The following is a 27,204-nucleotide window of genomic DNA, read 5'->3' as shown; positions in this document are numbered from 1 at the left end:
TAGGTGTTCAAAGTTGGTGTTTCCCAGGATTTTTTCCCCGGGCTCAGCATTTCTGTGTGAAATACCACATAAATCATCATTATTCCTTCTCCACCGCTGAGGGAAAAAAGCAGCTGCCTGGCATCGCCTGACAGTGCCTGTACTTCTTTTGTCTCTCCAAGAACTCAGGATTTGGACAGTGGCCTGGATAAACCCCATTCCCAAAGGTCTGCAGCTGGAAATGAAAACATTTTCACAGTACCCCAATCCCTGGGGAATTCTGCCTGTGGTTTCATTTAATTTTATTTTATTTCCTCACGGGGCCTCCCCCAGGCCTGGCTCGTGTCTCAGGTGATGGAATTACAGAATCTCAGGATCATTCAGGTTGGAAAAGAGCTCCAGGGTCATCGAATCCAACCAGTGACTGATCCCCAGTTTGTCCCCAGCCCAGAGCACTGAGTGCCACATCCAGGAATTCCTTGGTCACCTCCAGGGATGGGGACTCCAAACCTCCCTGGGCAGCCCTGCCAATGTTTAACCACCCTTTCTGTGAAGAAATTCCTCCTAATCACAGAATCATATTTAGGGTTGGAGGGGACCTGTGGAGATCATCCAGCCCAAGGCAGGGCCAACTGGAGCAGGTGACACAGGAACGCGTTCATGTGGGCTTGGAATGGCTCCGGAGATGGAGACTCCATGACCTCCCTGCTGTGCCAGTGCTCTGCCACCCTCAGGCTGAGGTGGAAATGGTGGTTTAGTTCACAGCCATTGCTGTTTGTCCTGTTCCTGTCCCGCCGAACAGAGCCTGACTCCCGCCTCGAGACGCGTCCTCGCCTCCCCTCCCCTGAGGGGGGGCCATTTTGTGTGAGGGGAGGGGGCCATTTTGTGGGCTCCGCGTTCTCCTCAGGGCGGGCATCAACCCCACCGTGTCCGAGCCGTGCCAGGGCTGTGCCGGCCGGTGTGCGGAGCTGCATTAACCCCTTTCCCCGGCGCTGCGGGGCTCCTAACGCCGGCTCGCAGCGGCCGCGGCCCGCGGGGCTCCCGCAGCGCTCCCTGAGGGCGGGCGGCCGCCATCAGTCCTCCGGGCCGGCAGGGGATGCTGCGAGCCGGCACAGGGAGCGGCCCCGTCCCGGCGCCTTCCGGAGTATCCCGGGATATCCCGGCCCGGCGTGATCCCGCTGCAATCCCGGGATATCCCAGTGTGGTCCCGGGGTATCCCGGCCCGTCCCGTTGTGATCCCGACGTGATCCCGGGGTATCCCGGCCCCGTCGCGCTCTGATCCCGCTGGAATCGCGGGGTGATCCCGGGGTATCTCGGTGTGATCCCGCTGGAATCGCGGGGTGATCCCGGGGTATCTCGGTGGGATCCCGCTGGAATCGCGGGGTGATCCCGGGGTATCTCGGTGTGATTCCCGCTGGAATCGCGGGGTGATCCCGGGGTATCTCGGTGTGATCCCGCTGGAATCCTGGGGTGATCCCGGGGTATCTCGGTGTGATCCCGCTGTGATCTCGTCCCGGCCCCGTCCCGGTGTGCTCCCGCTGTGATCCCGGCGTATCCCGGCCCCGTCGCGCTGTGATCCCGGCGTATCCCGGCGCCGCCGCCATGGGGAAGAAGGGGAAGCGCGACAAGAAGGGGAAAGGCGCCGAGAAGACGCTGGCGAAGATGGAGAAGAAGGTGTCGCGCAGAGCCAAGAAGGAGGAGGTGACGGGCGCCAGGGAGGGCGCGGGGCCGCTCTGGGGGCAGGGGAAGCTTGAGGACAGCGCTGGGAGCAAAAGAGCGAATCCAAAGGGAACCTGGGCTGCCCAGGGAAAGCGAAGCATGTGATGGGTTGGAAGAGACCCGCATGGATCATCCGGTCCGGCTGCCGGCCCTGCGGAGATACCACAGCAACCCCACCGTGTGCCTGAGAGCTTTGTCCAAACCTCCTTGAAGTTGGATTTCAGGGATGCCCCGGGATCCCTGAAGTGTCCCAGGCCAGGTTGGATGGAGCTTGGAGCAAGTTGGGATGGTGGAATCTCACCCCTGCCCGAGGGTGAGATTTAAGGTCTCTCATTCTCCGATTCCAAGCAGAATCTTGCTTAAATCCCCTCCAGTCCCTTGTGTGTGACAGCAGGTGTAAAAAAGGAGAGGAAAGCACAGTTTAAGGCTCCTTCTTGCTTTCCATCCCCTTCATCCTTTTGTCCTGGTCCTAAAAGCAAATGAGAACCTTGGTTTCTCCCACTCCTAGAGGGGCTGCTTGTGTTTAAACCTCAAAGCAGTGACTTTTCCCTGGTAAAATGTGCTGTTAATGGCCTAATTTAAAGCTCCAAGGCTTGGAAGGTGCCCCTTTGGAGTCTCCTGGCTGCAGGGAGAGCTGATTCCATGCTGCAGAATTCCCAGGCTATGGAAATCTCTGCTTGGAGCACACCTTCAGCAAAGTGACCTGAAGTGGAGTGGTGGGAGAGACCCTGGCTCAGAACCTCACATTGCTGCAATCCTGCTCCTGCCCTTGGTCTGTCAGCAGTTTTGGGGGCCAGATTTTGGTTTTAACTGAGTGAAGTTGAAAGGGAATAAAGATGCATGAGGTTTCTGTGGATATAAAAGAGTTTCCAGTTATATCTGGGCAGTTATTTTTTTTTTTTCTCTAAATAAAAGGAAACTGTGGGAGTGAGTGCTGGTTTCTCTGCATGTCAAGCTGCTCATGTCTGGCCTTTTCTTTCCAGGAGGATCTTGAAGCCCTGATAGCAGAATTCCAGAGTTTGGATGCTAAAAAGACCCAAGTAATTGAGTCATCCTGCCCACCCCCCTCCCCCAGGTGAGAGCTTGTGTGAGGCTTTGGCTGCCACTTGTAGAGCAGCTGGGGGTGCTTTTAATATAATTTATTTATGTAAAGTTATTTCCCAAGAGTGGAAGGTATAGGTGATATCTGGAGTTATGAAACACCTGGAATACTGAGTTCATGGTTAAAAGGAGACCAAAAGCCTGGTTTTGGGCATCAAAATCCATTTTTTAACCATCACATAGCACAAAAGAGGCAAAGCAGGGTTAGATTTCAGGGCTTTGAGGGAAAATGAAAGTGAAGAGGGAGTTTTGGGTTTGGACTAGAGGGCTGAAGGGAATTCAGAGGCAAAGGGATGTGTCATGAGGTAAAAACCACTTTGTTAAGTGGGGTTCACAAACTTGGGGTGTTCAGGAGAGCAGTGACCAGCAGCAAGTGCAGAATAATGACACAGATAAATGGAGAGGAGACAGCCCAGAGTTCTGTGCCCTCATAAAAGTCATTTTTGTTCCTGTCACACCAGCATTAAAATTCAGGAGCTCACGTCAAAGGGGGAGTTAAATCACAGAGTAACGTGTGCTCCTGAAATAGGAGAGCCTCTCAGACAGTGCCCCATTCATCTTGCTGGAAGTTTTGGAAGAAATTAATTACTTTGGAGAAGTTTTTCGCCCTGGGGTGACCATCACAGCAGGGTAATTTGGCAGATGATGGAGAGACCTTTGAGGCTGGAGGGCAGAGGTGCTGGTGCCTCAGTTAAAGGCTCCAAGATTCAGGGTTTTAAGGACTACTTTCACTTTTTTTTTTTTTCCCCCATCCTCTTTTCTTTCAGGCTGAACTGCTCCTTTTGTGCTCACCCTGAGAGAGACGAGCTGATCCTTTTTGGAGGTGAATATTTCAATGGCCAAAAAGTAATGTATACTTCATTTTCTTCTTCTTTATCTCCCCCCTCCCTCCTTTTCCTGTAATTTGCACGGGTCTCATTTGAAGGGAAATTCAAGGCAGAGTCATAAAATATGTATTTGTCCCTGAATGAGAGCAAAATAGCCTTTTAATTCTGCCATGGCTCTGTCTCATGGCTGAGCAGTTGGCAGGAAGGAGACATGCTGGAACCCATTAAGGAGTCAGAGTGATTGTCTCAGCATCAATATTTCAGGGCTTCATAATTTCTCCAGACTTAATTGTAGCCATATCTGCCCCTCATTTGGGATAACTAGTGAAGAATCTCTTGCACTTCTCAAAACAAGATATTTCTGCACCTTTGCTGCTGGCTGCCTTGGAGATGGGAGCAGCAGCAAATTATTGCACTCAGGAACATGCTTTTTCCTGAATTCCTGCAGGTTGCAAGTGGTTATTTTGCTCCTGGAGAACTCCAGCCTGGCAGTGATATTTGGCCACCTCAGAGTTACCCAGTGTGATGAGCTGAACTAATTATGCTTTTTTTTTCTTACCACCTGGAGCTGTTCTTTGCTCTGAGCAGCTTTTACCTGAACATCTGTGTTAAGCTCCAGCTTTTTAAGTCCTCATATTTCAAGCTGTCACCCAAGGGTTTGGGAAGGAACATTCCAGCCCAGCTGGAAGAGTTGCTGCCTCCCAGTGCAGTGCAGGAGCTCGTTGTCCTCCTTCCCTGCCCTCTGAGGAGGCTGTGCTTTGCAATCTTCCCCCCAAATCCCCCGTGCTGAGCTGAGCTGAGCTGGGCTGAGCTGAGCTGCTGTTCCCTCTCCCTGTCTCACAGACCTACCTGTACAATGACCTGTACATTTACCACATCAGGAAGAACAGCTGGGCCAAACTGGACATCCCCAACCCACCCCCGAGGCGTTGTGCTCACCAGGTAAAGCTCTGGCTGCCAGAGCAGCAGCTGGGATTCTTCTGAAGGTGATTTGGGAGGAGGGTTTGAATTTTTTCAGCTCCTGAGGGTTTCTTGACTGTGTTTGTTCTCCTCCTAATGGGCTGCCAGTGGTGTCACTTCAGCTTTTCTGTCCAAGGTGCTCTGGTCTCTGGGTGCCCTCTGGCAGTGTTCAGTGTGGAATGAAGATTTGGGGTTGTATCTGTTGATTTGGCAGAACTCAAGCAGAGCCAGGGGGGAGATTCTTCCTCAGAAATGAATTCTCTTTGCTGCATTCTGCAAGGACCAGCTCAAATCCATAATCCCAGGGGCCCCCAAATTTTCAAACTGGAATTTGACCAAAGTCCATTGTTCCCTTCGTGGCCACAGCCCTCATCCATGAACATCCCAGACACTGCCACTGCTGCCAGCAGGGAGCACTTGGGCTCTTCTCCACCTCTGCAAATCCAGGTCACTGGCTGCTTGTGAGGATGAGGAATTTGGGTTTGTTTACTTTATGTGAACACCTGCACAGTAGAACCTGGACCAGAGACTTGTATTTTTTGCAGGTCTTTGGCCCTCAGCAGCTGATAGATTTTCTTACCTGCTGCAGCCAGTGGGTGACTGGTGCCTTCCCAAAGCTGCCATACAGGATGTGAATGTCCTTTTCCTACCCATCCCAAAGCTCCCTGGTAAGACCCAGCACCCCAGTTAGGTTTATTTCCCTTTGTAATGTTACTAAGTGCCAGTCTTGCTCTGAGCTGTGTATCCTTGAAATATTCTGCCTTGATTTTTGGGCCACTTTGTGTTGTTTAAAACAGAACTTGGTTTCAGAGGCCACATTCCAGCAGCCAGCAGGTGGCTGTCGAGCAGCTCAATCCAAAGGGAGCAGCTCAGGAGCTGCAGCTGGATTGCAACAACAATAAATTGAGGAGTCCTGCTTCAGCAGTGTTCCTGTCTGATAATTAATTATGGTTTCACAGGAGGCAGTTCAGCCTCATGAGCTGACTGGTTTGTCTTCCTCGTGGCTTTATATTTAATGCATAGCTCAGAGTTAAATAGAAGTGTGTCTGTGGGTGCCAGGTGCATGCTTTTAGTTTTATTTGTCATCCCTGGTCTCTGACACACAATCCACTGTTGGAGTTGAGGTGAGAGGAGCTATGGGCAGGTTTTGGCAGTTGTTCAAGGGAGAAGGTTTGGTTTTGTCATGAATTTCAAGGCAGCTCTTGGAAAGTTCACCCACAAGTATGAGCAGGCTGTTGCATAAACCTTCCCTTTAAACTTTTAAGCACTGGATGCCCATGGAATTCAGGCACACATCCCCTTTGTTCAGGTAACTTCATGTTCCCACAAATCCTGCTGCCTGAACGCACACCCTGGATTTTCTTTCTTAATCATTTCATGTTTGGGCTGGTTTATAGCAGGGCATGGTCCTGTGTGGGGCTAAAAATCTTTTTTTTTTGGGAGAGACAGGCAGGGAATGAAGCCTTGAGAGGAAAGGGATCATTATCCCAATGTTAAGCTGTGATGGGTACCCTGAAGAAAACACAAATTGAAATTTGCACAGCCAGCATTTCCTTCTTGGGATTCTTTCCTTCTTTCTTGGTCCTAACACAGATAACTTTAGTGAAGTGGAGTCTTGCTCTTCTCCCTGCTTTTAATTGGCATCTTGCATGCCAGAGGTGTTTTGGTGCTGCTCTGTGCAAAAAAAAAAAAAAAAACAACCAAACCAAACCAAATAACAAACAAACCAAAAAAACCCAAAAAAAAACCCTCTCTGCTTTGACACAATCAAAGCAGTAACAGTCTTTCCTCTTTTCTTCTGTATTTTGATATTTTTTGGGGGGTTGCTATTTTTTTTGTTTTGTTTTGTTTTGTTTTCTTTCTTTTGTTTGGTTTTGAACAGAGAGAGTTGAACAATTTTTGTTACATTAATCCCAAGATGTTTCCTAGGGAACTTTGAACTTCCCACAGGAGGTGGGAAGAGCCCAGCTTCTAGGCCAGCTTTCCCTTGCTCTAGAGAAGATGTGCTAAACACTTTTAATCCAAATTCTCCTTCCTTCAGCCCCAGAGAGCTGCTGCTGTTCCCTGGCATTTGGAGCTGTGTGTTTGACAGGGGAAGCTCTGTGCCTGGTTTGGAATCATGCTCTGACCCAGCTCTCCCTTGTCCTGCAGGCAGCTGTGGTGCCCACGGCTGGGGGGCAGCTCTGGATCTTCGGGGGGGAGTTTGCCTCTCCCAACGGGGAGCAGTTCTACCACTACAAAGATCTCTGGGTCCTGCATTTGGCCACCAAGACCTGGGAGCAGATCAAGTAAGTGCTGGGCCCTCGTGTCTGGACCATTCTTTTGCCAAGAAATTTGGATTTCTGATCCCTGAGATCCTGGTGTTCAGTGACTCTTTGGTGTTGGCCTCATGAGGAGCTGTGCCAGTGTGATCCAAGTTTGATTCCTGGTTCAGTGCTGTGATTTCCCAGCTCTCCCTTAAATACAGAGGTGCCTGTGCTCAAAGGGGTGGAGAAGACACCTCCAGAAAGAAGTGGAAATGAGAGATGTGTTCCAAGTGTGTTGAGACCAAAGCTGGTTTACTTCATACCTGATTTTTGGGGTGTGGATGTGCCTTGATGTTGCTTAACTGAAGGGAAGAGTATCTGTTCCCAACCCTGGCAGGTGCAGATGTCCAGAACTGGTGCCCTGTTTTCCTGGGCTCCTCCAGTGGGGGATGTGCAAGGCCAGTGCAAGGATCTCCCAGTTTTAACACCACTGGACAAGGCAATTTTTATCTACCCAGCTTCACTCCTGGCATTTGCTGCCTTGAGATTCCTTGGGATAAACAAGCCAGTCATTCAGGCCTGTCAAAGGAAACAGGTGCCAAAAGTTTTTGACAGGAGTGAAGGTGTAAATATTTTCAGTGGATCTGGCCCAAAATCCTGTGTTGATGTTTCTTTAACCTTTGGCTCCTTGCTTTGGCTGCTCCTGTTTGTATTTGCATGAGAGGAGAGTTCTAGTGACATCCAAGGCAGGAGATTGGCTTTGGGTCTGAGTTTGGCATTGGCTTCCTCTTGGATTTGGGATTGTCTTGTACCCAGAACAAGCTTTGGATGGAGCTCCAGATCACCCTCAAAGTGCACTGAGAAAAGCAGCAGCTTTTGATCACTTAGGAGCTCCGTGTTCTTCCTTCAGGTGGGAACACCAAATCTGTCCAGGCTGATCCCTTTTCACCCTGTTAGAGGGTGTGGGGTCTGTTAGCTGTGCCTGCCTCTCCTTGCACTGTGGCTGAGGCTGCTTTGGGATGAGCTGTGCAGGGATGGACATCCCGAGGTCACACAGTGACTCACTGTGCCTGTCTCACCTTTTTCCCTCTCCCTGCAAAGTGGGAGCATTGATAGTGCCTGACAAGTGGGAATTTGGAGTCCACTCCATTTGAGCTTCCTGCCTGGTTTGAGTGGCTCTCTGTCCTTCAGCCCTGCTGGAATTTTGGGAACACCCATGCCCTGCTCCCAGTGTTGGAATCAAAGTACATCCCCTCCCCATCCTCGGGCTGCTCCTGGAGCTGCATTAATGAGGCAAAGGGAGGGAATGGCTTTATTTTAATGCTGACCTGGCTGAGCACAAAAATCCAAGTTCTGCTGCCTCTTTGCTTTTTCCATACAGCATCTTGGTCAGGAGGCTGCTTGGAAAGGGGAGCAGGAAAGGGCAGAGGTGATTTGTTGGCTTCTACAAGGGATTTTATCCTGCTTCTTTTAAAACTCTGGTCATGACATCTGCTGCACTTCTCCTCCTTTCAGCATTTCCCATTTGTTGGGATCATGGTGAGGAACCATCCCTGGTACCAAGAGCCTTCACACACACCAAGGAATAATTCCATGTATCCAGTGTGCTGCCAGTGTTACCTGAATAAATGCCAGGTGACAGACATAGGGTACAGATGAGTGTGGGGTTTAGAAAATGTAATTTTAGTGTGAATAATAAAGTAATTAATTATTCATGAAGAAATGTCTGGACAAGAGAGGCAAAATTTCTGTTTCTGTTCCCATGGGAAGGATCATGAGTGCCACATTCCAGGTGGGTTTGATGTGTTGGTTTGTCCAAGATGACCCTGCTGTGATAAAAGCATGAAATTCTAGGAAATCTGGTTATTCCAGCCCCCCAGCTCAGATTCCAGACAATGATGTTGTCCTTCCTGGCCTACAATTCCTGCCACAAACCATCCTGGTGCCATGAGCTTGATTCTGAAACACTTGGGAAGAGAAAAGCTTGACTAACTCTGAAAACTTCCCTGTGCTGGAGAAGTACAGCTCCATTTTCTCCTAGCACAGAGCACAGTGGTGCCAGGCTGCTTGACAGAGTTAAAAGCTGCTAAATTTAGCAAGATTTAGCTGTGTTTCCTTGCATTTTGCATGCACAAAGATGATCCAAACCCAGCAAATCCCAGCCCGTTAGAAGCCGTGCCAGCAGCTGACTTTGACTTAGTGCAGCCACCTTATCTTGTGTGTGTGATGCACGAGGTTTCCTCAGTCCATGAACTGTTTGTTACCCTGCCTTGGAGCAGCAATATTTTAACCTAATTGCCTCATTCCTTCCTAGGGAGAACATTCCCAGTCAGCTCTGTGAGTCCCAGTGCCCTCCCTCAGGGAAAGACAGGGAGCATCCTTGGGGCTTGTGCTTGGGAATTGCCACATCCTTCCTCTGCAGCTCCCTTCACTGAAATTCTGCAATGCTGGTGGTATTTCCTGTAGGATTTGGTGGGATGTGGTGCTGTAAATTTCCCAGTTTCACCAGGAGCAGTCCCTGCAGTGGAGGATGGCCCAGCACAGGGTTTGGGTCTGATGGATGCCTCTCCTTGCTCACCAGAAAGATCAGGTCCTGCCACACCAGGTAGAAGGTGCTTAAAGAAAAGGGTGTTTTGGTGTAAATCAAGTAGGTTGTCAGCCCAGAAATGAGTTTGTTCTTTGGCAGATCAGGATGCAGGTGTACAGCTGTGGATTGACTTTGCAAGGGGTTGGAATTGAGAATTTTGGGCTCTGTGCCCGTTGTGTTTTCCCTTTTCTGTTTCCACTGAGTGTCCAGACATGAGGGGACAGAATTTGTGTGTGCCACTGGTGTAAAACATCACAAATCCTGAGTTCAGCTTCCTCTGCAGGATAAAGGTGCTCTGTCCTCAAGTGCCCCTGTGATGGAATGTTCTCTTCATCCCCACTTTTAGTATTACTGAGCATTCCCAAGCTTCACCTGAGCATCCTGTGGATGAAGAGGCAACTCCTGCAGCCTGTAGCCACTGGGAGAAGTAATTCATGAATCTGGGGGCTGAATTCAGCTCTGGTTTGTTACTACAAGTCCCAGAGTAACTCCACAGGCAGAAGAAAATTCCTTATGGAACAGCTCAGATCAGCCTCCTGCTGTACATGTGTAAAGCCAGTCCTTAGCCAGAGTTTTTCATCTATTTTTAAAAAAAGTCTGGAGAATTTACAGCTCCCTCCTACATGTCTGCCTTCTGGTGTCAACCCCATGAAATAGAGCATTAATCACAACGTCTGGGAAGCCATTTCCAAAATGTTTCTTTGGGACCAGGAGCACTGAAACAGGTAAAAGGGAAGAGTTTGTGCTTGGGAAACAAGTTCCAGGAAGATTCTCCTGGAGTGGGAATGAGGTTCTGCATCACTGTCAGTCCTGCCTGACGTTGCCATTTGTGCCTTGGAGTTAAATCTACATTGGTGGGAGCTTTATTAAAACACATCAGTGAATAAACTTTTATTGATTTTGAACTCAGAGGAAACCTGTTTGAGAAACAGGGCATAAGATATTCTCTGAGAACAGGATTTTAGAGCTCATGTTGGGTTTAATTCATCCTCTCCTTAAAAAAATGAAAAGATGATTTAAAAAGTGCCATCTTTTGGAGTAATGACACGGGAGCTTTGTTACAGCAAGAGAAAATAATGATTTCAGGTCTTGATGAAATTAATACCAGAGGTGCTGTTCTGCAGGGTGATACTTAAAGATCCAGTAAATGCTTGGAAAAACCTCCTCTCAGTTAGAATAAAGAGTCCAAGCAATCAATATTAATTCAGTCTTCCCCAAACGCTGCTGTTCTGGTGGAGTTTCTCATTATCACCGGGGTGAGGTTGTCATTTTCCATGGTGAATAAGGGCCCTCATTTTCTCTCTCCACAGAAATCCATCACCACGTTCCCAGCTCCCTGCTGCCACTCCACAAGTGTGGCCAGGGGGTTGTGGCTTTAGCTTTTGCTGCTGTTTTCAACTTTTATTTATTTAGGCCCTGATTGTGCAATCACTTCCACACCTTAGGGCTGCCTGTTGGTGGAGTCTTGCTGGGCTCAGTGGTGCCAGCTGGGAGCTTTAGGAGACTCCTCAGTGAGGGCAAATGGGATGGATTCATCCCTGGGGGCAGAGAACACACACAGCAAACCCTCCTTGGCCTAGAGTTGGCTGTGTTGGAAAGTTGTTGGGGTTGTTTTTGTTGTCTCTCATGTGATGCTGGGGGTGAAGGTGGAGGAAGGAGGGTGAATCCATGTTGGGGTGGTGTCCACCTGCCCAGCTCCTCGGGAGCCTTTTGGATGGGACAGATGGAGGGGGTGTTCCTTGTTTCTGGAAATGGAAGCTGCACATTTAACTGAAAGGTCAGGAAAGCATGGAAGAGCAGAACAGGAATGTGTGGCTGCTTTTGAGTGAGTCACAGAGTCACGGAATGGTTTGGGTTGGAAGGGACCTTAAATCCCATCCCATTCCTCCCTCTCCATGGGCAGGGACGCCTTCCACCATCCCAGGGTGCTCCAAGCCCTGTCCAGCCTGACCTTGGACACTTCAGGGATCCAGGGGCAGCCCCAGCTGCTCTGGGCACCAGTGCTAGCAAGAATTCTTTCCCAACATCCCATCTATCCCTGCCCTCCTTCAGTGGGATAATGATGATAATGATGACTTGTTTTGCTGCAGTGCCTTTGTTCTTGAGGAAATCTGGGTAATTCATGAAGTGTTTTCACTGGTTTGGTGTCATACCCAAACTGCAGGTGGATGAGTGAAGGTGTTGTTGATTTCCTGAGACACTGAGGGAGGGGGATGTCAGAGCCAGGCTTTGTCTCTTGGTGCTTGGAGAAAGCATCTCGGTTTGGAGTGTCTTCCCTGCAATTGTGAAGTGCTGTTCATTAAACTCTCCTGAAGAATCAGCTCCTGAGTCATCACTGAGAAGACTCTGGGTGCTGTTAGGGTGGTTTATCTCTAGGAATAGAACTGCCTGTGCTGCAGTCCCAAGATTTCCTGGAAGAGCACCCATCCTGGCCTGGGGAAAAGCAGACACAGATTGAGGCAACCACGTTCCCAATGGTTCCCATTTCCAGGAGAGGCTGAGCTCAACCAGCTCAGCTGCCAATAACCTCAAGAAAAATGGCCTGAGGCACTACCAGGACAGGGGATTTTGCTGATAAATGGAATTTCTTTGTGTTTCAGGGCACCAGGAGGGCCCTCTGGACGAAGTGGCCATCGGATGGTTGCGTGCAAAAGGCAGCTGATCATCTTTGGAGGTTTCCATGAGAGTGCAAGGTGGGTTGCTGAAGTGGCTGAGAGTTTGAGTCCTCCTTAAAAAAGGCAACAAAATTTCACCAGTAACAGAAATCTGGGTGTTGATGGGAGGATTTTTGTGTTAGAAAGACAAGGGATCTTGATTTAAAGTCTTCAGGTGTGGGAGAAATCATTGTAGCACTGAAGCAGCTGCCCATCCTTGTAGCCAAAGCTCATTCCAGCACTTTTGGCCTCTGAATCTTGTCAGATCCTTGTCTTGTAGAAGTGGGGGCTGTGAGCAGAGCTCTGAAATGCTGTTTTATCCTGTCCTGAGTGTGCCCATCACAAAATGTGCTGTGCCCATGTGCTCTCTTGCAGAGATTTCATCTACTACAACGATGTGTATGCCTTCAACCTGGACTCCTTCACCTGGAGCAGGCTGGCTCCTGCAGGGATGGGGCCTGCTCCAAGGTCTGGCTGTCAAATGACTCCCACCCCCGAGGGCAACATCATCATCTATGGGGGCTACTCCAAACAGGTAGGGGACATCTGTGCTAAGGCAGGTGTTGTCCACAGGCTGGGAATCAAAAGAGGCATCTTCTCCTTGTGCCTTCTTTTCATGCAGTTCTGCTGATTGAGGGGCTAATCTTGGTTCAGATGATTTCTCTATTTCCCCTGCTGTTCTAATCCAACAGAAGGAATTGATGTCACTGAGGGAGGAATAAGCAACTGGGAGAAATGACACTTTTTTGGCAACTTAAAGCATTCTCAGGTATTCCTTTGTGCTTCAGCACTTGCAGGTTAAAAGCAGCAGTTGCCAGGAGACTTTTATTTTGTGCCATCAGTGGCAGAGGTGAGGGAGAAAACTCAGTAAGCCAAAAAAGACTTTTGACAAGCACCAGGCTCCCTCAGCTCTGCTCCTTGCTCCGTTAATCCTGGGAATTTATACCAGAGAGCACATTCCTCACTGAGCAGGTATCCCTGTGTCCATGCAGGGCAGCAGGAAGGAAGTGTTTCATTGAGCAGAAGGCTCCTGCAAAAGCTTTTCATGTTGGGAATGCAGGCAGAGGCCCCAGATCCTGCTGCTCCCGTGGAAAGGCAGCAGGGGAGGAGGACGCCTTGTTCTTCTGAGGGGAATAAATGAACAAAGGAGGGAAGCAGGGAGAGGGGAGAGGAGGGAGTTGGTCTCTCTGTATATTTAGAAGCATTTGTGCCTCCTCAGGGCCTGAGCTTTGGGCTCTGCCTCATCAGATGTGCCTTGGATTCAGCAGCAGTAACGACACAGAGCCTTCTCCACCTGAAAGGGCTTTGTCCTCTTCCCTTGCCTGTGCTGTGTCCTCGCTCCTGAGGGTGGGGAGGGAGCAGGAGCCTGCATGCTCTGCTAGGTGTGGAGCTCTCCTGGGAGCAGCTGGGCTCCAGGTGCCCCATGGAAATGTAAAAGTCTCGTGTGTTTCCAGTTGGCTCTGTTCCACTGCTGCTCCGGGTTGGTGTGAGCTGATGAAGGTGAAGGAGAAGGGCTGGGGGAATGCAAAGCTGCCCTCAGCCTTTGGCAGGGCACTGGGCAAGGATGGGAGCTGGGGGAAGTTCTCTGCAGCTTGGAAAACAGCTTGGAAAACAGACACTCCATTAAGGCAAAGCAGACATTCCATTAAAACAAGACATTTCTCACAGATGTTAAAAATCTCCTTCCTTTGTCATGTGGAGAGCTCTGTGTGCTTCTCTCTGATGGGCCATTCCTGCCAGGCTCTGCTTTTGTGGCACAAACTGACCAAAGCTCTGAACAATATTTTCTCTGCAGCCTTCAGCTCCTGAAAATTAAATTCAGCAGGATATAGCCCCTCTAGGAGAGACCCAATTCTGTTAATGTGTGGCTATTTAATTCTCATTGTGTCTTCACTTAGAGCTGATTGTGGAGCTGAGTGTCTGGGTTTGCTTTGAAGTGCAGAAAATGTGTTTGCCTGGGATACTCTTGGGAGAAGGTAGACATGGAGAAAACAATGCTTAATTGGAATTGGGCAGCTACAGGAGGGGACTTATTCCTTGTCTCCAGTTACAGGGGCAGATACTCCAGTCAGGGCTGCTATGAAGATACTTTGGGGAGTTTGAAGAAATTTCTACATCTGAAACCAGGCAAAGACCTGAGCAAAGCACCATTCATCAAATGCAGAATATTCCAAGGAGAGGCAGGACTAAGTCACACTTGTGATGGGAAATTCTGAAGGGAATATGGGAGGAGAATCAAAATAGCTCTTCTTTTTGAATAGGGACATAATTTGGCTGTCACATTGCTGGAGGAGGGTGGTGACATGGCAGGGCTGCTGTCCTGTGATGGGCAGGGAGCTGGCAAGGCAGAAAGAGAGTTTTGGGGCCTGCTTTGATTTCCTGAACTTACAGAAGTGATGTGTAGAGTCTCTTCTCAGTAACATGTCAGTCCAGGGCTGAATTCCCTTCATGGGACCTGATTAAAATTCTCTTTCCTGGCTGGGGAAATAGAGGCAGAAAAGATGGAGTGACTTTCTGAGGCACTGCAGGACTTGCAGAGCCAGGGCCAGCACCTTGGTCCCCCACACACCTTTGCTGTGGATTTTCCTGAGCAAACCAGGCTGCAAGTGGTGAAAAAGGAGCTTTCCAACCCTGGGTGTGACTGCCTTGAGATGTTGGTGCCAGATATTTTGAAGAGCAGGATTCTCAGCACAAAAGTGTCTCTGTTCCTGTTTCAGCAGCAGCCTGGAGATGATAAAAGACAATTTCTGTCATCTCCTACTGAAGGGGGTGTTGTGGGTGCTGCCAGCTCTGCCTAGAGCAGACCTCACAATGCCCAGAGGAGCTCAGACCTGCTCTCCTGCTGATCCTAAAGATGTCCTCAGCCTTTTCCTGTGCTGGGGATGGGGCTTGCTGCAGCGAGCTGCATTTTGGGCTGTCTGAAGCACCGAGGCCTCTCCATTGCTAGGCAACAGAGGGGCTGGAGCTGCTGCTGCTCCACCTTGCAGGTGCAGCCTACAGGCCAGGGGAGGCTGGAGTTCCACGTGGGCAGGGCTTTGGGATGCCAGAGATGGCTGGGGTGTGGGGATCTTGTTGTTGTTTTGGGGTTTTTTTTAGTGCCAGTTGTCACAAAGCTGAAGTGGATTCTGCTGGGAGATGTGGGAGTGCCTGAATTGTAAGGTCTGGTGGGACTGGTTCCCTCTGTAGCTCTGCCTGCTGAACACTTTTGCTGTTTGGATGTTTTTGAACACTGTCGGTCTCCTATCAGGCAGTTTTAGCACGTGGAGAATCCTGATTGCACTTCTCAAGCTCTCTGTGCCTCAATTCCTTTGCAGTCTGGCAGCAGAGTTGGAATTTTCAGCTGATGCCTGTAAAGCTCTTGCACCTCCCCACTGTGCCTGCATGTGCAAACCACAGGCTGGCCACTGTGCATATCCCAGCCAGTTTTGTGCTGGAAAACAAAACACCTGGAACTGGAAAGCACCAAGGACAGGGGGGAGCAGGAACCTCTTGTGAGTGATGGGATGATTTGCTCAGGGCTGACTTGCCCTGGCTGGGAGGGGATGGATCTCTCCAGCAGCTGGAAGTGCCTGTGACAACAAAGCCTGACTCCCACTCCACCTCATCAGGGTTTCCTGAGCCCAGGGAGCTTTGTCATGTTGCACACGCAGCGTGTTTACCACAGGGAGCTTTTCAGGAGAAAGGAATGTGGTTTTTCCACACAGCTTGGATGGCTGTGGAGCCAGCTGCTCTCCCTGTGTTTGCTCTCTTGCCTCTCACGCAGTGCTGTGCTCCTCACACTTCACCTGGGTGGAGCTGTGCAGTGCCTGGAGCACACTCCCCTCTCTTCTCCCTAAGAACTGAGCACCAGTCCCAGGAATTGGATACCAGCAGCAACAAAACCTGCCAGGTACAGGTGTGCAGCAGGAGAGGGCTGGACCCAGTTGGTTTTAATCCCCTGTGACAATTTATTTCTCTTCTCTGGGTGCCAAAATTCCTGTATCCTGTAGTCTCCATAAAGCTCATCTTCCTGAGGGCTGGGATGCACTGCTGGGATGCACTGCTGGCATCCTGGGAGCACAGTTCCTCATCCCAGGAGGAAGGGAATGACAAGGAAGCTGTGCATGAGGGATGGCTGGATAATGACATTATTAACACAGCTCCTGTGGTGGTGTGGCACAGAGCTGCCTTGGGATGCTGCTGTTGCCATGAGCACTGGAATCCAGAGCTTCCAGGGAGAGGAGCAGGGAAATCACACTGAAAATCAAATGAAGGCATTTCATGGCTTCTGCTGAGCTTTCACCTTGTCCTTGCTGCTGCCTTTTGCAGGGATGGGAGTGGAGCTTCTGCTTCTGTTTAGGAGGGTGAACCTGTTGCTCAGGGCTGTGTGGGACACATGGCAAAGCTGAATGGCCCCACATGGCCAGCTGCAGGGGGACAGAGCTGTCACCTCTGCCTCTGCTGGCTCAGGGGGGGTGACAGGGACCCACAGCCTGGGCTGCTCACAGGGGTGGGCCACGTGAGGTCATTGCAGGTCAGAGCTGCTCAACATGCAGGGCAGAATCCCAGAGGGCCTTGCAAGCCCTGGAAAGTTGTCATGTCCCACTGGGGAGTGGGAATCTGCTCCTTTTGCAGGAGTTAAATCAGCCCCTGAGAGCACCTGGTCCTGTCTGGGCAGAGTAAAAGGCAGGACCTTGGCTCTTCTGTTTCCTCAGTGCTGCCCACCCTTCTTTTATTTGCAAACCAGTTGGTTTTAATCCCCTGTGACAATTTATTCTGCTCTTGGTGCCAAAATTCTTGCATCCCATAGTCTCCATACAGCCACAAATCCCCAGGAATCCGTGCTGCAGCCTGGAGAGCCCTTCCTGCTGCCATAGGCAGGGATTCTGGCACATCACAGGGACCATCCCAGCTTTGAATCCCATGGTTTGGAGCTCCCTGGTGCTCCAGAGGGGCCTCTCCTTGCCCAGTCCCAGTGTTTGCATTTCCAGTTGGATCCCCTCTGTGATTTGGCCTCTGCAGCTGTTTCCCTGAGCATCCCTGTGTTTCCCTTCCCTGAGCATCCCTGTGTTTCCCTTCCCTGAGCATCCCTGTGTTTCCCTGAGCATCCCTGTGTTTCCTTTTCCTGAGCATCCCTGTGTTTCCCTTCCCTGAGCATCCCTGTGTTTCCCTTCCCTGAGCATCCCTGTGTTTCCCTGAGCATCCCTGTGTTTCCCTTCCCTGAGCATCCCTGTGTTTCCTTTCCCTGAGCATCCCTGTGTTTCCCTTCCCTGAGCATCCTTGTGTTTCCCTTCCCTGAGCATCCCTGTGTTTCCTTTCCCTGAGCATCCCTGTGTTTCCTTTCCCTGAGCATCCCTGTGTTTCCCTGAGCATCCCTGTGTTTCCCTTCCCTGCAGAGGATCAAGAAGGATGTGGACAAAGGCACCCTGCACACGGATATGTTCCTGCTGAAGGCTGAAGGGGCAGGCAAGGAGGAAGGTGAGCACTGCCCTGGGAATGCAAATCCTCTCCCTTCCTTGGAATAACACATCAAAAAACTTGGAGCCAAATTCCCCTCTCAGTGATAACCTTTGTGCTGCCCCAGTATTGGCTCAGGAAAAGAGATTTTAGTGATTTTTTTTTTTTTTCAGTTTGTATGTGGGAAGGAATTAAAACAACATTTCCAAATTCCTGTTTCTGGGACATTTTGATCAGTACTTTCCTGTTCACAACAGAAAATCTTGGGGATTGCAGAATTCTCCTGTGGTGGAGTATTCCTGGGTGGATGCCAGGGACCTGTTAAAGCTGCTCCATCCCTCCCTCCTCAGCTGGAGAAGGGAGAGAAAATCCAGTGGGGGACTCACATGGATTGAGATAAGGACAGAGAGAATCACTCAGCTCTTTCCCTGCTCCAGGCTGGGCCCATTCCATGGGGTACAATCCTTGTGGGACAGATTGATCCATGGTGGCTCTTTGGTTATCTTGGATTAGAATAGGAATTCCATCACTTTCCTTAGGAGATTTTCTCCTTGACTCAGGCAGTGGGACAATTTTTTTGGAGCTGAATTTCTAAAATGTTAAAATTGTGATTGATTACTCCAAGCCTGACTGTCTGGGATGGGGTTTGGGGAGGAGGGTTGGTCACCAGCACTGTCTGGACTCCAGGCCCTGTTTGCATTATTCCTATTTATAGTTTTATCTTGCTGGAATTGCAGTTCCTTCAGAAGCACAGGGCCTGGCAGTGCTTCTCCCAGCCTGCATTTCAGGGATTTGCTCTGAAGTCAGAGTAGAAGGGATTGGAGAGAAGCAGAGGGATAGAGCACAAGTCTTGTCCTGCTGCTGAGCCCTCTTTTAAAGCCTGGTTGGGGCTTTTTGGGATGATCTCTGTTTAATTTTGGGGGTAAGGCAGCGGTGCAGGCAGAAGAGGTGGAGAGAGCTGATGGAAGGTGGGAGGGCTCCATGGGATAACTGAGGGATGTTTTTTGGTGCTTGAAGGCTGCATCTGATCAGGCCTTGTCTGAACTCCACCCCACAGTAAAGGTGCAGACACTTTCAAGAGTCTCCTTGCTCCAGAAAGCTCTGGAAATACCCTGAAGATGCCATGAAAATATCCAAAACAGGGCATGGAATTGATGCCCTGGAATTGATACCTAGCTTTTCTATTTTTCCCATTCTGTGCTGCTTTAGAGTGCAGTTCTGAGCTCCATATTATGGGATGGTGAGCTCTCTGCACAGAGCAGGGAGACAAAACAATTCCTGCTCCAGCTGGGCACCAAGGACAAATGATCCAAACCTCAGGCCCAGGAGCACAAACAGTGTGGGCTGGAGAGAGAAAAACAAGCAGGATGGGAGTGCCTGGGCTAAAGCTGGGATGGGACAATGAACTGCAAGGTGCAAATGGAGCAGAGCTGATCCCAGTGAGAGCCCCCGGGAGCGCTCGTGCATTTTGGGACCATTTTGGTTCCTCTTGGGTGCAGCCCTGGCTGGGCTCTGGTGCTGCCCAGGGTGGATCCATGGAGGAGATCGTTTGAATCAATCCCTGCTTTATTCTGTAGCTCTGCCCAGCCTCTGTTCCAGCTGAGCCTTCACAAGGCATCAGATTTCCTTGCTGGAATTCTGAGAGACCTTGGAATACACGAACCAAGCGGGATTCTCCTCTGCTGGTGCTCACATTTGTTCTCTCCATTCCAGACAGGTGGAGCTGGAGTCGCCTCAGCCCCTCTGGAGTGAAACCCACCCCCAGGTCTGGCTTTGCCGTGGCTGCTGCTCCCAACAACCGCTGCCTCCTTTTTGGGGGGGTGCACGATGAGGAGGAGGAGGAGAGCATTGAGGGGGACTTCTTCAATGACATTTATTTCTATGACATCGGGAAGAACCGCTGGTTCCCTGCACAGCTCAAGGTCTGGGGTTAAATAATTCAGTCATTTCATCACCTGGCGCATCCTTTATGCCTGGTTTGGCCTCTTTGAGGTTTCACAGATTGTTTGGGTGGGAAGGGACCTAAAGATTCTCTCATTCCACCCCTGCCATGGGCAGGGACACCTTCCACGAGCCCAGGTTGCTCCAAGCTGGCCTTGGACATTTCCAGGGATGGAGCAAGGATTTTTCTCTCTTTGAAGGAATCCTGTATTTCTGGTAGCTCACTGCACCTGAGCAATCCCTCTCCTCCAGGAATCAGGCTGCCCCATTATTGTGGAATGCAAAATGAAGCAAAGCAGCTTGAAAACATATTTCTGGTGTTTTGCTGAAAGCTCTCTCCAGGCCAGATGAATCTGACATGAGGGGAGTTCATTCAAAGCTGCTGTGAAAAGATTTTGGGATCAAACCTCTCCCTTTTCTCCCCAGTGCTGATGAGCTACCAGAAGAGATTAAATATTAACCTTGTCTCCAAGAGCTTCAGAGCTCAGCTCAGCTCTTTGATTGTGTTTGAACCACTCTCACAGGCCAAGAGAAGTGCAAACCTGGTTCAGCTTCTCCTTCCCCCTGCCCCTTCCTGGCTTTGTTCTCCAAATGGAGAAGTCAATCCCATAATAACAGGCAAACAGCCACTCAGCTGGTTGCTTCAGACTTCCCAAACTGATTGTTTTCCAGCCCTTTCAGAGAGTTCTTCCAAGACCTGGAGTGCTGCCTGGTAATGGGCTGTAATTTAGCACCCAGCAATTGTTGTGATTTCAGGAAATCATGGGTTACTTTCCTTTGTCACAGAACAGTGGCCTCTGTGTGTTTGTGGCACCTGCGAGCAGGAGAGCTGCTCCTCTTTCAACAGAGGAAGCAATTCTCCAGGATCTTCACTGTTCCTTGTTTTAGGCTGGGAGAAGCTCATGCTGTAGGAGGAATTGCACTGATCACTTGAGACTGAATTGTGATGAAAACCAGGAATTGTTCCTTCCCTCCGTGCTGCCTGTATGAACTGCACGCCATTCCCACGAAATCTCCTTTAATTCCTGTTCTCAGGGCCCAAAATCAGAGAGGAGGAAGCGCAGGCGTGGCAGACAGGCCGAGGCAGAGGCTGCTGGAGGGGAGGAGCTGCAGCTGCCACCCCCCCAGGGCCCCCAGGAGATCGTCAAGGAGGTGGTGGCTGAAGATGGCACCGTCATGACCATCAAGCAGGTGATCCCCGGAGCTGCAGAAGACAAGGACAGGTCTGGCTCGGAGGAGGAGGAGGAGGAGGAGGAGGAAGATGGAGCCCTGGGCCAGCCAGTGGAGCCGTGCCCACGCTCCAGTGCCATGGTGGCAGTGAAGCACGGGGTCCTCTACGTGTACGGGGGCATGTTCGAGGTGGGCGACCGCCAGGTGACCCTCAGTGACCTGCACAGCATCGACCTGCACAGGATGGAGCAGTGGAAGGTGCTGCTGGAGATGGATCCAAGTAAGCTCTGCTGCTGGGAGCTCTCCCTGTGCCTTCAGCAACACTGGGGGAAAAAAAAAACAACTGTGGGGTTTCCTCGGGGGTGGTGGAGAGCCTTTGGGTGGAGGTTTTCCCTGGGTAGGAAAAAGTGTCTTACCTGTGTGGTCCAGAGCTTTGGGGTCACTGTAGAGTCAGCTGTGCCCCGTGGAAATCCAAGAGCTGTAAACAGAGCCATCCTGGGAATCCTGCTGTGCCACTGCTCCAAGGAGCAGGGCTGCTCTTGCCTGTCCCCACTGTCTCAGGGCAGTGAAGGGCTTGGGTCCTGCAGAGCATGTGGGGCATTACCTGGGGTCATCTCTTTGTACCTTAATTCTCTCTTTGTACCCTCATTCTCTCTTTGTACCCCTCTTCTTTTTCCTTTCTCATCAAAGAAACCCAGGAATGGCTGGAGGAGTCAGAGTCAGATGAAGAGGAGGATGATGATGTGGAAGGTGCAGAGGGAGGGGAGGAAGAAGAAGAGAGCTCTGAAGAGGAGAGTGAAGATGAGGAAGGTAATTACTAATAAAATACTAATCTAAAGTGGGGTTTAGTGCAGTGCCAGGTTCTGCTGCCAGCCTGGAAGGTCTCCCTTGCATCCAGGTGAGTTTTCCAGCAGAAGCAGCTTTCCTAACACATTGCTCCTTGGAATAAAAGAGAATTTTTCCTGCTTGCTGGTAGATTTTCAGGCTGTTACATTCAGCCCCACGTGGCCTGGCTGGTGTGGCCCTGGTGGGCTGTGTGTGACCTCTCTGTGTCCCTCTCTTTGCCCAGGGGAGCAGCAGCACCCAGCAGTGCAGCCTGGGGAGGCCCAGGCCCAGTACCTGGCCAGGACAGAGCAGTACTGGCTCGGGCTGGCCCGTAGCCACATGGGCCCCGAGGCCAAGGACAAGAAGGTGCTCAAGGTGGCTCATGCCATGGCCAAGACTTTCTATGAAGATGCCATCCAGATGTCCTGAGGCTGCTCCAGGAGTGAAGGAAGGTGCTGGGAGCAGTGGTCAGCCCTGCTGAGCTCAGCCTGATGTCCATGCTGGCTCCAGCCTGTCCCAGCTCTGGGCTGGCCATCCTGGATGGATGCTCTGGATCTGCTGGTACTCCTGGGAATGCTGTGGGAGGCTCCTGAGGAACAGGATTGCTGTCCAAGCACTTGTTCTGCTTGTTCTGGGCTGTACAACACTGACTTTGTTGTTCCAAAGTTGTTTGGGGTCTGTCCAGACAAACTGTGCTCACGACAATGGTTCACTGGTCCCAGGACGTGTCTCCAGGTGTTCCTACAATAAACTCACTTGGTTATATCACCTTGTTTTGCTCAGTAAATCCCATCCCAGCTTTTGTTCTTGTTTTCCTCCTGGTGTGGAAGAGGGGTTGCAGTTCCTGCTGTGACATCTGCAGGCTGTGGAGGGTGCACCAGCAGCTCTGAAATGCCTGGAAAAACCTGGGAATCCTTCCCTGCCTTACCTGTGAGATGCACTCACAGAAACCTCTTCCTTTTCCCTGTTCACTGTAGTTTTGCCTTTGTGGAGTCTCCCAGTTCACTTTTTCCCCCTGTTGGCCCAGTTGTCCTGCAAGTGACCTCTTGATGCCCAGTGAAATGTCCACCTGCAGACCTCACTGAGGCCGGGAAGGAGTGGGCTGATCCCAGGATTTGTTTTTCAGCCCCTCTCCTCGAGGCATCCTTGCCAGCAGAGCAGTGCTGTGTCCTTGGGGACGACAGATGGGATCCAAGAGTGTGCTGCAGCAGCCAAGTGAAGCCTGGAGGTGCCACCAGGACTGGCTGTCCTTGTGCAGGGAATTCCAGGTGCCCTGGGTATTGCTGTGGCAGGGCCATCCCCAGGGATGCAGCTCTCCAGAGAGCAGGGCTGGGATCCACCCGGCTAATTAGGACAGAAGGAAGATTAAATAGAGCTGACAGGGAGCTTTAATTGGTGAGATAAAAACATGGCTGGCAGGGGGGGACCTTCCCCACGAAATAACAGGTGAGAGGTGAAAACAAACACTTTATTGATAACCTGGGAGAGGAGACAATGAAACATTTATTGATGATCTGGGAAAGGTGAAAACAAAGCATTTCTTGTTAATCCAGGAAGGAATCCCTCGTGCTTGCTCAGTCACTCACCCGTTGTCCTCTCACTTGGGTAAGTTCACATCTTTCTGTGCAGAGTTTTGGGGGATTTGTCACTCCCTGTGAGGGTGGGCAGGCCCTGGCACAGGTGCCCAGAGAAGCTGTGGCTGCCCCTGGATCCCTGGCAGTGCCCAAGGCCAGCTTGGACGGGGCTTGGAGCAGCCTGGGATGGTGGAAGGTGTCCCTGCCATGGCAGGGGTGGGGTAGGATGGGTTTTAAGATCTCTTCCAACCCAACCCATCCCATGATTCGATGATCCCACGACTGCTGCAGTCATTCAGGAGCTGTGCAAGGAGCTGAGCTGGTCCCTAAAGCAGGAAAAGCTGCCACTGTCAGGATTCTGTTCCGTGCAAACCCCTCACCCCCAGCTCAGGAGATCCCATCCCATCCCTGCTCTGTCCTGCCTCAGCACAGCCCTCTGGAGCCACCCTGTCTGTGTGACAGCTTCCAAAAATCCCTGCTTTCCATCCTCCCTGGACTTGCCAAAGCTGCCGTGTGTAATTAGTCCTTAGGTCTCAATTAAGCCCTTCACTGTGGGTCCCACCCTGTTTCTCCTGTCGCTCCTCCCCTGCTGATGCAGTCTGGCTGTGTTTTCTGGCAGGGATGCTGCCACAGCTCGGGATCTCTGGAAGCTGGGGCTCTGGAGAGAGCTGGAATCTGGGTTTTGGGTACAACCACCCAGACACCAGATGGGCTGGGAGCAGCTGACGTGGCACAGGGGGTTTGTCTTCCTTCCTTCCTTCTCACTTCTTCCCAAGGATGCAGTGCTGGACCAGCCCCTCTCACACGGGTGGGATCCAAATCTCCCTTCCCAAATTCCCCCTTCCCAAAAGCTCTGCTGTGCCAGCCCCTCCTCGTGCTGGCAAACATAAAAATTCCAGTGCAGCCTTAAAAAATGATCCAAACCTTCGACTGACCAAGTGCAGCTGCCAGCCTGGACATAAAGCAGCAGGGCTGGATAATTTCCATGGATTTATGGCCCACCTTGATGGGCATTTTAATGGGCCTCAGGTAGATCTGCAGGAGCACAGGGAAATACACTGAATTACCTCTCTCTCTGGGCTACTCCTCAGGAATATTTCTGGCCTTGGGCAAATGTGAAAAGCCCAGGACTGAGACAAATTGCTCAACTCCCCGGGATTAAGAAAGGAATCATTATTTTGGACCGTGTGGGTTGGGAGCCAATTAATATTAGTCTGTGGCTGTCTTTCCTACTGGGCAAACCTCAGCTTGACTGAGTGGAACAGAGAGCTGAAAAATCCAAGTTGGATTTGTGCTGGTCCAGGGGCAAGAGCAGGAATAACTGGGCAGGCACCAGTGGGAAAAATTTGGTCAGGAAACCACCAGTGCTTTTATTTGATGGATAACAAGAGGCATTTTGGTGCTGTTTTATAGATATCTAAATATCTGTGTTTGCAGGGCTGTGTTTAACCTGCTCCTGACAGGACCTTTGTGTCCTGCACTCGAATGCACCAAGAAAAAAAAAAAAAAAAGTCCTCGAGGGTCTTTCCAAAGAGTAGAAGCAGGATTCCAAATCCCAGGGGTGAATTCCCAAGGCTGCAATCCCAATATGTGGGTTTTTTTTTTTTTTTTTTTTTTGGTTCATTTCAAGTGTGCAGCGAGCATTGAAGAGGAAAAAAAAAAAAAAAAACAACAAAAACCAAAACTATGACTAAGGACCCAAAAGGAAAATCCAAAACAACACAAAAAAAGGAAGAGGTGGGAAGATGATGGACAGTTACTGTGGAAAATGGAATTTCAAAATTATCCTTTCCCCTGTCCACCCATAGCCCTGTGCCTGGAAAGGGAAAGGAAGGAGAAGAGGAAGCAAAACTGCGACAGGAGGGAATCAGACCATGTAAGGAAAAGAACTGAATTTAACTGGCACATGCTCTAATCCTTAGTTTATTTCTGGTTAAAAATATAGCAATCCAGTGCAGTGTAATAAGAAATCTGCTGAAAAGGTAGCAGAGAAACAGCTAAAACAGAAGCAAAGCAAAGCTGAGTCCACCAGTCCGGGCTGGATCCAACAACTCTGGACGTGAATGTCGGGGAGGGCTTTTCCCTCCTTCCCCACCCCCAAAATCTCCTGTGAGGGTCTCACCCCCCTCGGGAGCTGCCACCCTCCTGCACCCTTGTCCTGCTGCTGCAGCTGCAGGGGGGGGATGAGGGTGGGATTTGGTCCCTGGCCCTGCCAAATCCCAAAGGAGCAGTGGGAGCTGCTGGTGGGGGAGCACCCAGGGGAGGGATGGGAGCTTTGGGAGCGCCGCTGGCCAGGCTGGAGCTGAGAGCACGCTGTGTGATCGGCACCAGGAGAGCTCAGAACAGGGACACGCATCTTTAATGAGTATGCAGATTATCCGCGGGTCCGGGGAGGGGACAGAAATCAAGGCAGGCATAGTACAAAGATGGTAGAAACGAACAAATTAAGTGACATAGAAAAAAAAAAAAAAAAAAAGAAAGAAAATACATCCTTAGAGGCTGCCATTGCCAATGATGTTTGGTTTGATTTTCTTTTTTTTTCTTTTTTTTTTTTACTTTTTTTTTCTTCTTTTTTTTTTTTTTTTTTTTTTTTTTTTTTTTAATACAGGGACATGTTGGAAGCTGGAATATACATCCTGCATTACAAAGTGCAAAATACTACATGCTCAGAGCCCAAGCATGATGTCTGAAACAGTCCACAGCAAGATGTAAGAGACAAACCCACCACCCTCTCCCTCCTCTCTGGGACATGCTCCAGCTGCTCCTCCCCAGGTGCCTTTGAGAAACAGTTGGATTTTTTGCTTGGTTTTGTTTTATTGTCATCCTCAGTGGATTGGAATTGAGCCCTCTGTCCCCCGTCCCTCCCCACCCTGCTCACGTTTTTTTGGGATGGGCTGGATGCTCCTCACCAGCACAGCACCATCAGCCACTCCATCCGTGCTGCTGGAGGTGCCTCCAAGGGGTTTTTTTTTGGGGGGAAGTTTTAGCCAGGAGAAACTGGCTGTGAATTAAAAGTAGCCTCTGGGAGGTTTTCCTGCCTTGCCATGGGTGAGGAGCAGCCTGGGGAGGAGGAGTGAAGGCAGGAGGGTGCTGGGGCTGCTGCTCACACCTCATGTTCCCTATTCCCCCCTGCCCCGAGGAATTCTGCAAAAAAGCCAATTTTTCTTTTAAAAACAAGGATCAGAATGGGGCCTGTTCTGCCATTTTCCCATCCAGACAGGGTTCATTCCTTCCCTGTGCTCCTTCTCTCCTCCTGCTCACAGCAGCATTCCTCCATTTCCAAAGGGTGAAAAGCCTGATTTTGCTTTTCTCTCCCATTTATCATTAAAGCTGTTGTGGATTTCCCTGGGAAACTCATCCTGGAGCATCCCAGAACCCGTCCCCACTCCACCCAAACTCTCCCCATGGTCCCCTCGTCTCATCTCCATTTTGGGGTTCATTGCTGTTGGTACAAAGACAATTTTTTTCTTTTGCTGGGGGGGTGAGGGGAAGGGAAACGAGGTTTTTTCTTTTGTTGGGATTCCTTCTCATCCTTCCCAGTGTTGGGGGGGCAGAGTGTTGATAGCATTTTGCCATGCCACACAGCATAGTGTTATACAAGCAAAGAATTTTGGCTAAAATCCAAAAAACATTACCCAGGAAAAAAGGCAAACTGTGAGTGAGACTCGATCATTTGTTGTTCTTCTGTGAAAAGACTTGGAAATTGTCAGAGGACAGTTCGAGTTACGATTTTTCCCTTTTTTTGTTGTTGTTGTTGTTGTTTGGTTCTGTTTTTTTTTTTTTGTTCTGTTTTGTTTTTTGTGTTTTTTTTTCCCCCATTCATACATGTAACTGTTATTTTTGCAAACAAGACAGTCTTGAATTAGATGAAAAAGTTAATAAACAAAATGGCGACTCCAATATTTAGTAAGATCACCATGACTACCAGGATGGGAGCTGAACCCTGCAAGAGAAAGAGAAGGACAGCAGTTAGATGGATCCTTGGAATTCTGCAGGGATTCCAGGAGAATCTGGGGAGAATCCAGGAGAATCTGGGGAGAATCCAGGAGATTCTGCTCTGGGGAGTCCAGGCAGCTCAGGGGATGAGCAGATCCCAACTGACACCTCCCCAATTGCCCAGGAAGCCTTGGAGGATTTTTTTTAAGCTGCCAAGCAAACACTTGGCTGTACCCCCTGATGGATCAT

The 27,204-nt window shown here is 50.2% G+C and overlaps 2 protein-coding genes and 1 long non-coding RNA gene across 4 annotated transcripts in view; 1 reads left to right on the top strand and 2 right to left on the bottom strand.

Moving 5' to 3' along the window:
• Nucleotides 1-1,528: 1,528 nt before the first annotated feature.
• KLHDC4 (kelch domain containing 4) lies at nucleotides 1,529-22,161 on the top strand. 2 transcript variants are annotated; one of them, XM_053987155.1, is made up of 12 exons: nucleotides 1,529-1,680; nucleotides 2,682-2,773; nucleotides 3,567-3,645; nucleotides 4,470-4,568; nucleotides 6,738-6,874; nucleotides 12,020-12,112; nucleotides 12,449-12,608; nucleotides 17,449-17,530; nucleotides 19,223-19,431; nucleotides 20,486-20,900; nucleotides 21,311-21,430; nucleotides 21,690-22,161. In XM_053987155.1, the coding sequence occupies exons 1-12, from the start codon at nucleotides 1,582-1,584 to the stop codon at nucleotides 21,872-21,874; spliced, it is 1,770 nt and encodes a 589-aa protein (XP_053843130.1). In that variant the 5' UTR covers nucleotides 1,529-1,581; the 3' UTR covers nucleotides 21,875-22,161. The 2 variants fall into 2 exon arrangements, with proteins under 2 accessions (XP_053843130.1, XP_053843129.1); XM_053987154.1 differs by lacking the exons at nucleotides 1,529-1,680; nucleotides 2,682-2,773; nucleotides 3,567-3,645; nucleotides 4,470-4,568 and adding an exon at nucleotides 5,154-5,254.
• On the bottom strand, nucleotides 12,856-15,125 carry LOC128812643 (uncharacterized). Its single transcript, XR_008438781.1, has 3 exons — nucleotides 14,643-15,125; nucleotides 14,459-14,551; nucleotides 12,856-13,878 (listed from the first exon to the last, which is right to left on the bottom strand). It is a non-coding gene; the product is annotated as an uncharacterized LOC128812643 (long non-coding RNA).
• Nucleotides 22,162-24,926: 2,765 nt separating the features above from the next.
• Nucleotides 24,927-27,204, bottom strand: part of JPH3 (junctophilin 3) — a 52,226-nt gene continuing 49,948 nt past the window's right edge. Inside the window, exon 5 of the mRNA XM_053987147.1 lies at nucleotides 24,927-26,962. Coding sequence (XP_053843122.1) covers nucleotides 26,882-26,962 — 81 coding nt within the window. The 3' untranslated portion in view covers nucleotides 24,927-26,881. The remainder of the gene's footprint in view (nucleotides 26,963-27,204) is intronic.

The sequence above is a fragment of the Vidua macroura genome, chromosome 11 (genome assembly GCF_024509145.1).
Source record: "Vidua macroura isolate BioBank_ID:100142 chromosome 11, ASM2450914v1, whole genome shotgun sequence".
NCBI lineage: Eukaryota > Metazoa > Chordata > Aves > Passeriformes > Viduidae > Vidua > Vidua macroura.
Note: the sequence above shows the minus strand (reverse complement) of the source record. Positions and strands in the feature narration are given on the sequence as shown.

Coding starts and splice junctions, on each gene's coding strand:
- KLHDC4 (XM_053987155.1), top strand. CDS start 1,582: ATGGGGAAGAAGGGGAAGCGCGACAAGAAGGGGAAAGGCGCCGAGAAG. Junction 2,774..3,566: donor TGCCCACCCCCCTCCCCCAG/GTGAGAGCTTGT, acceptor CTTTTCTTTCAG/GCTGAACTGCTCCTTTTGTG. Junction 19,432..20,485: donor GGTTCCCTGCACAGCTCAAG/GTCTGGGGTTAA, acceptor TCCTGTTCTCAG/GGCCCAAAATCAGAGAGGAG.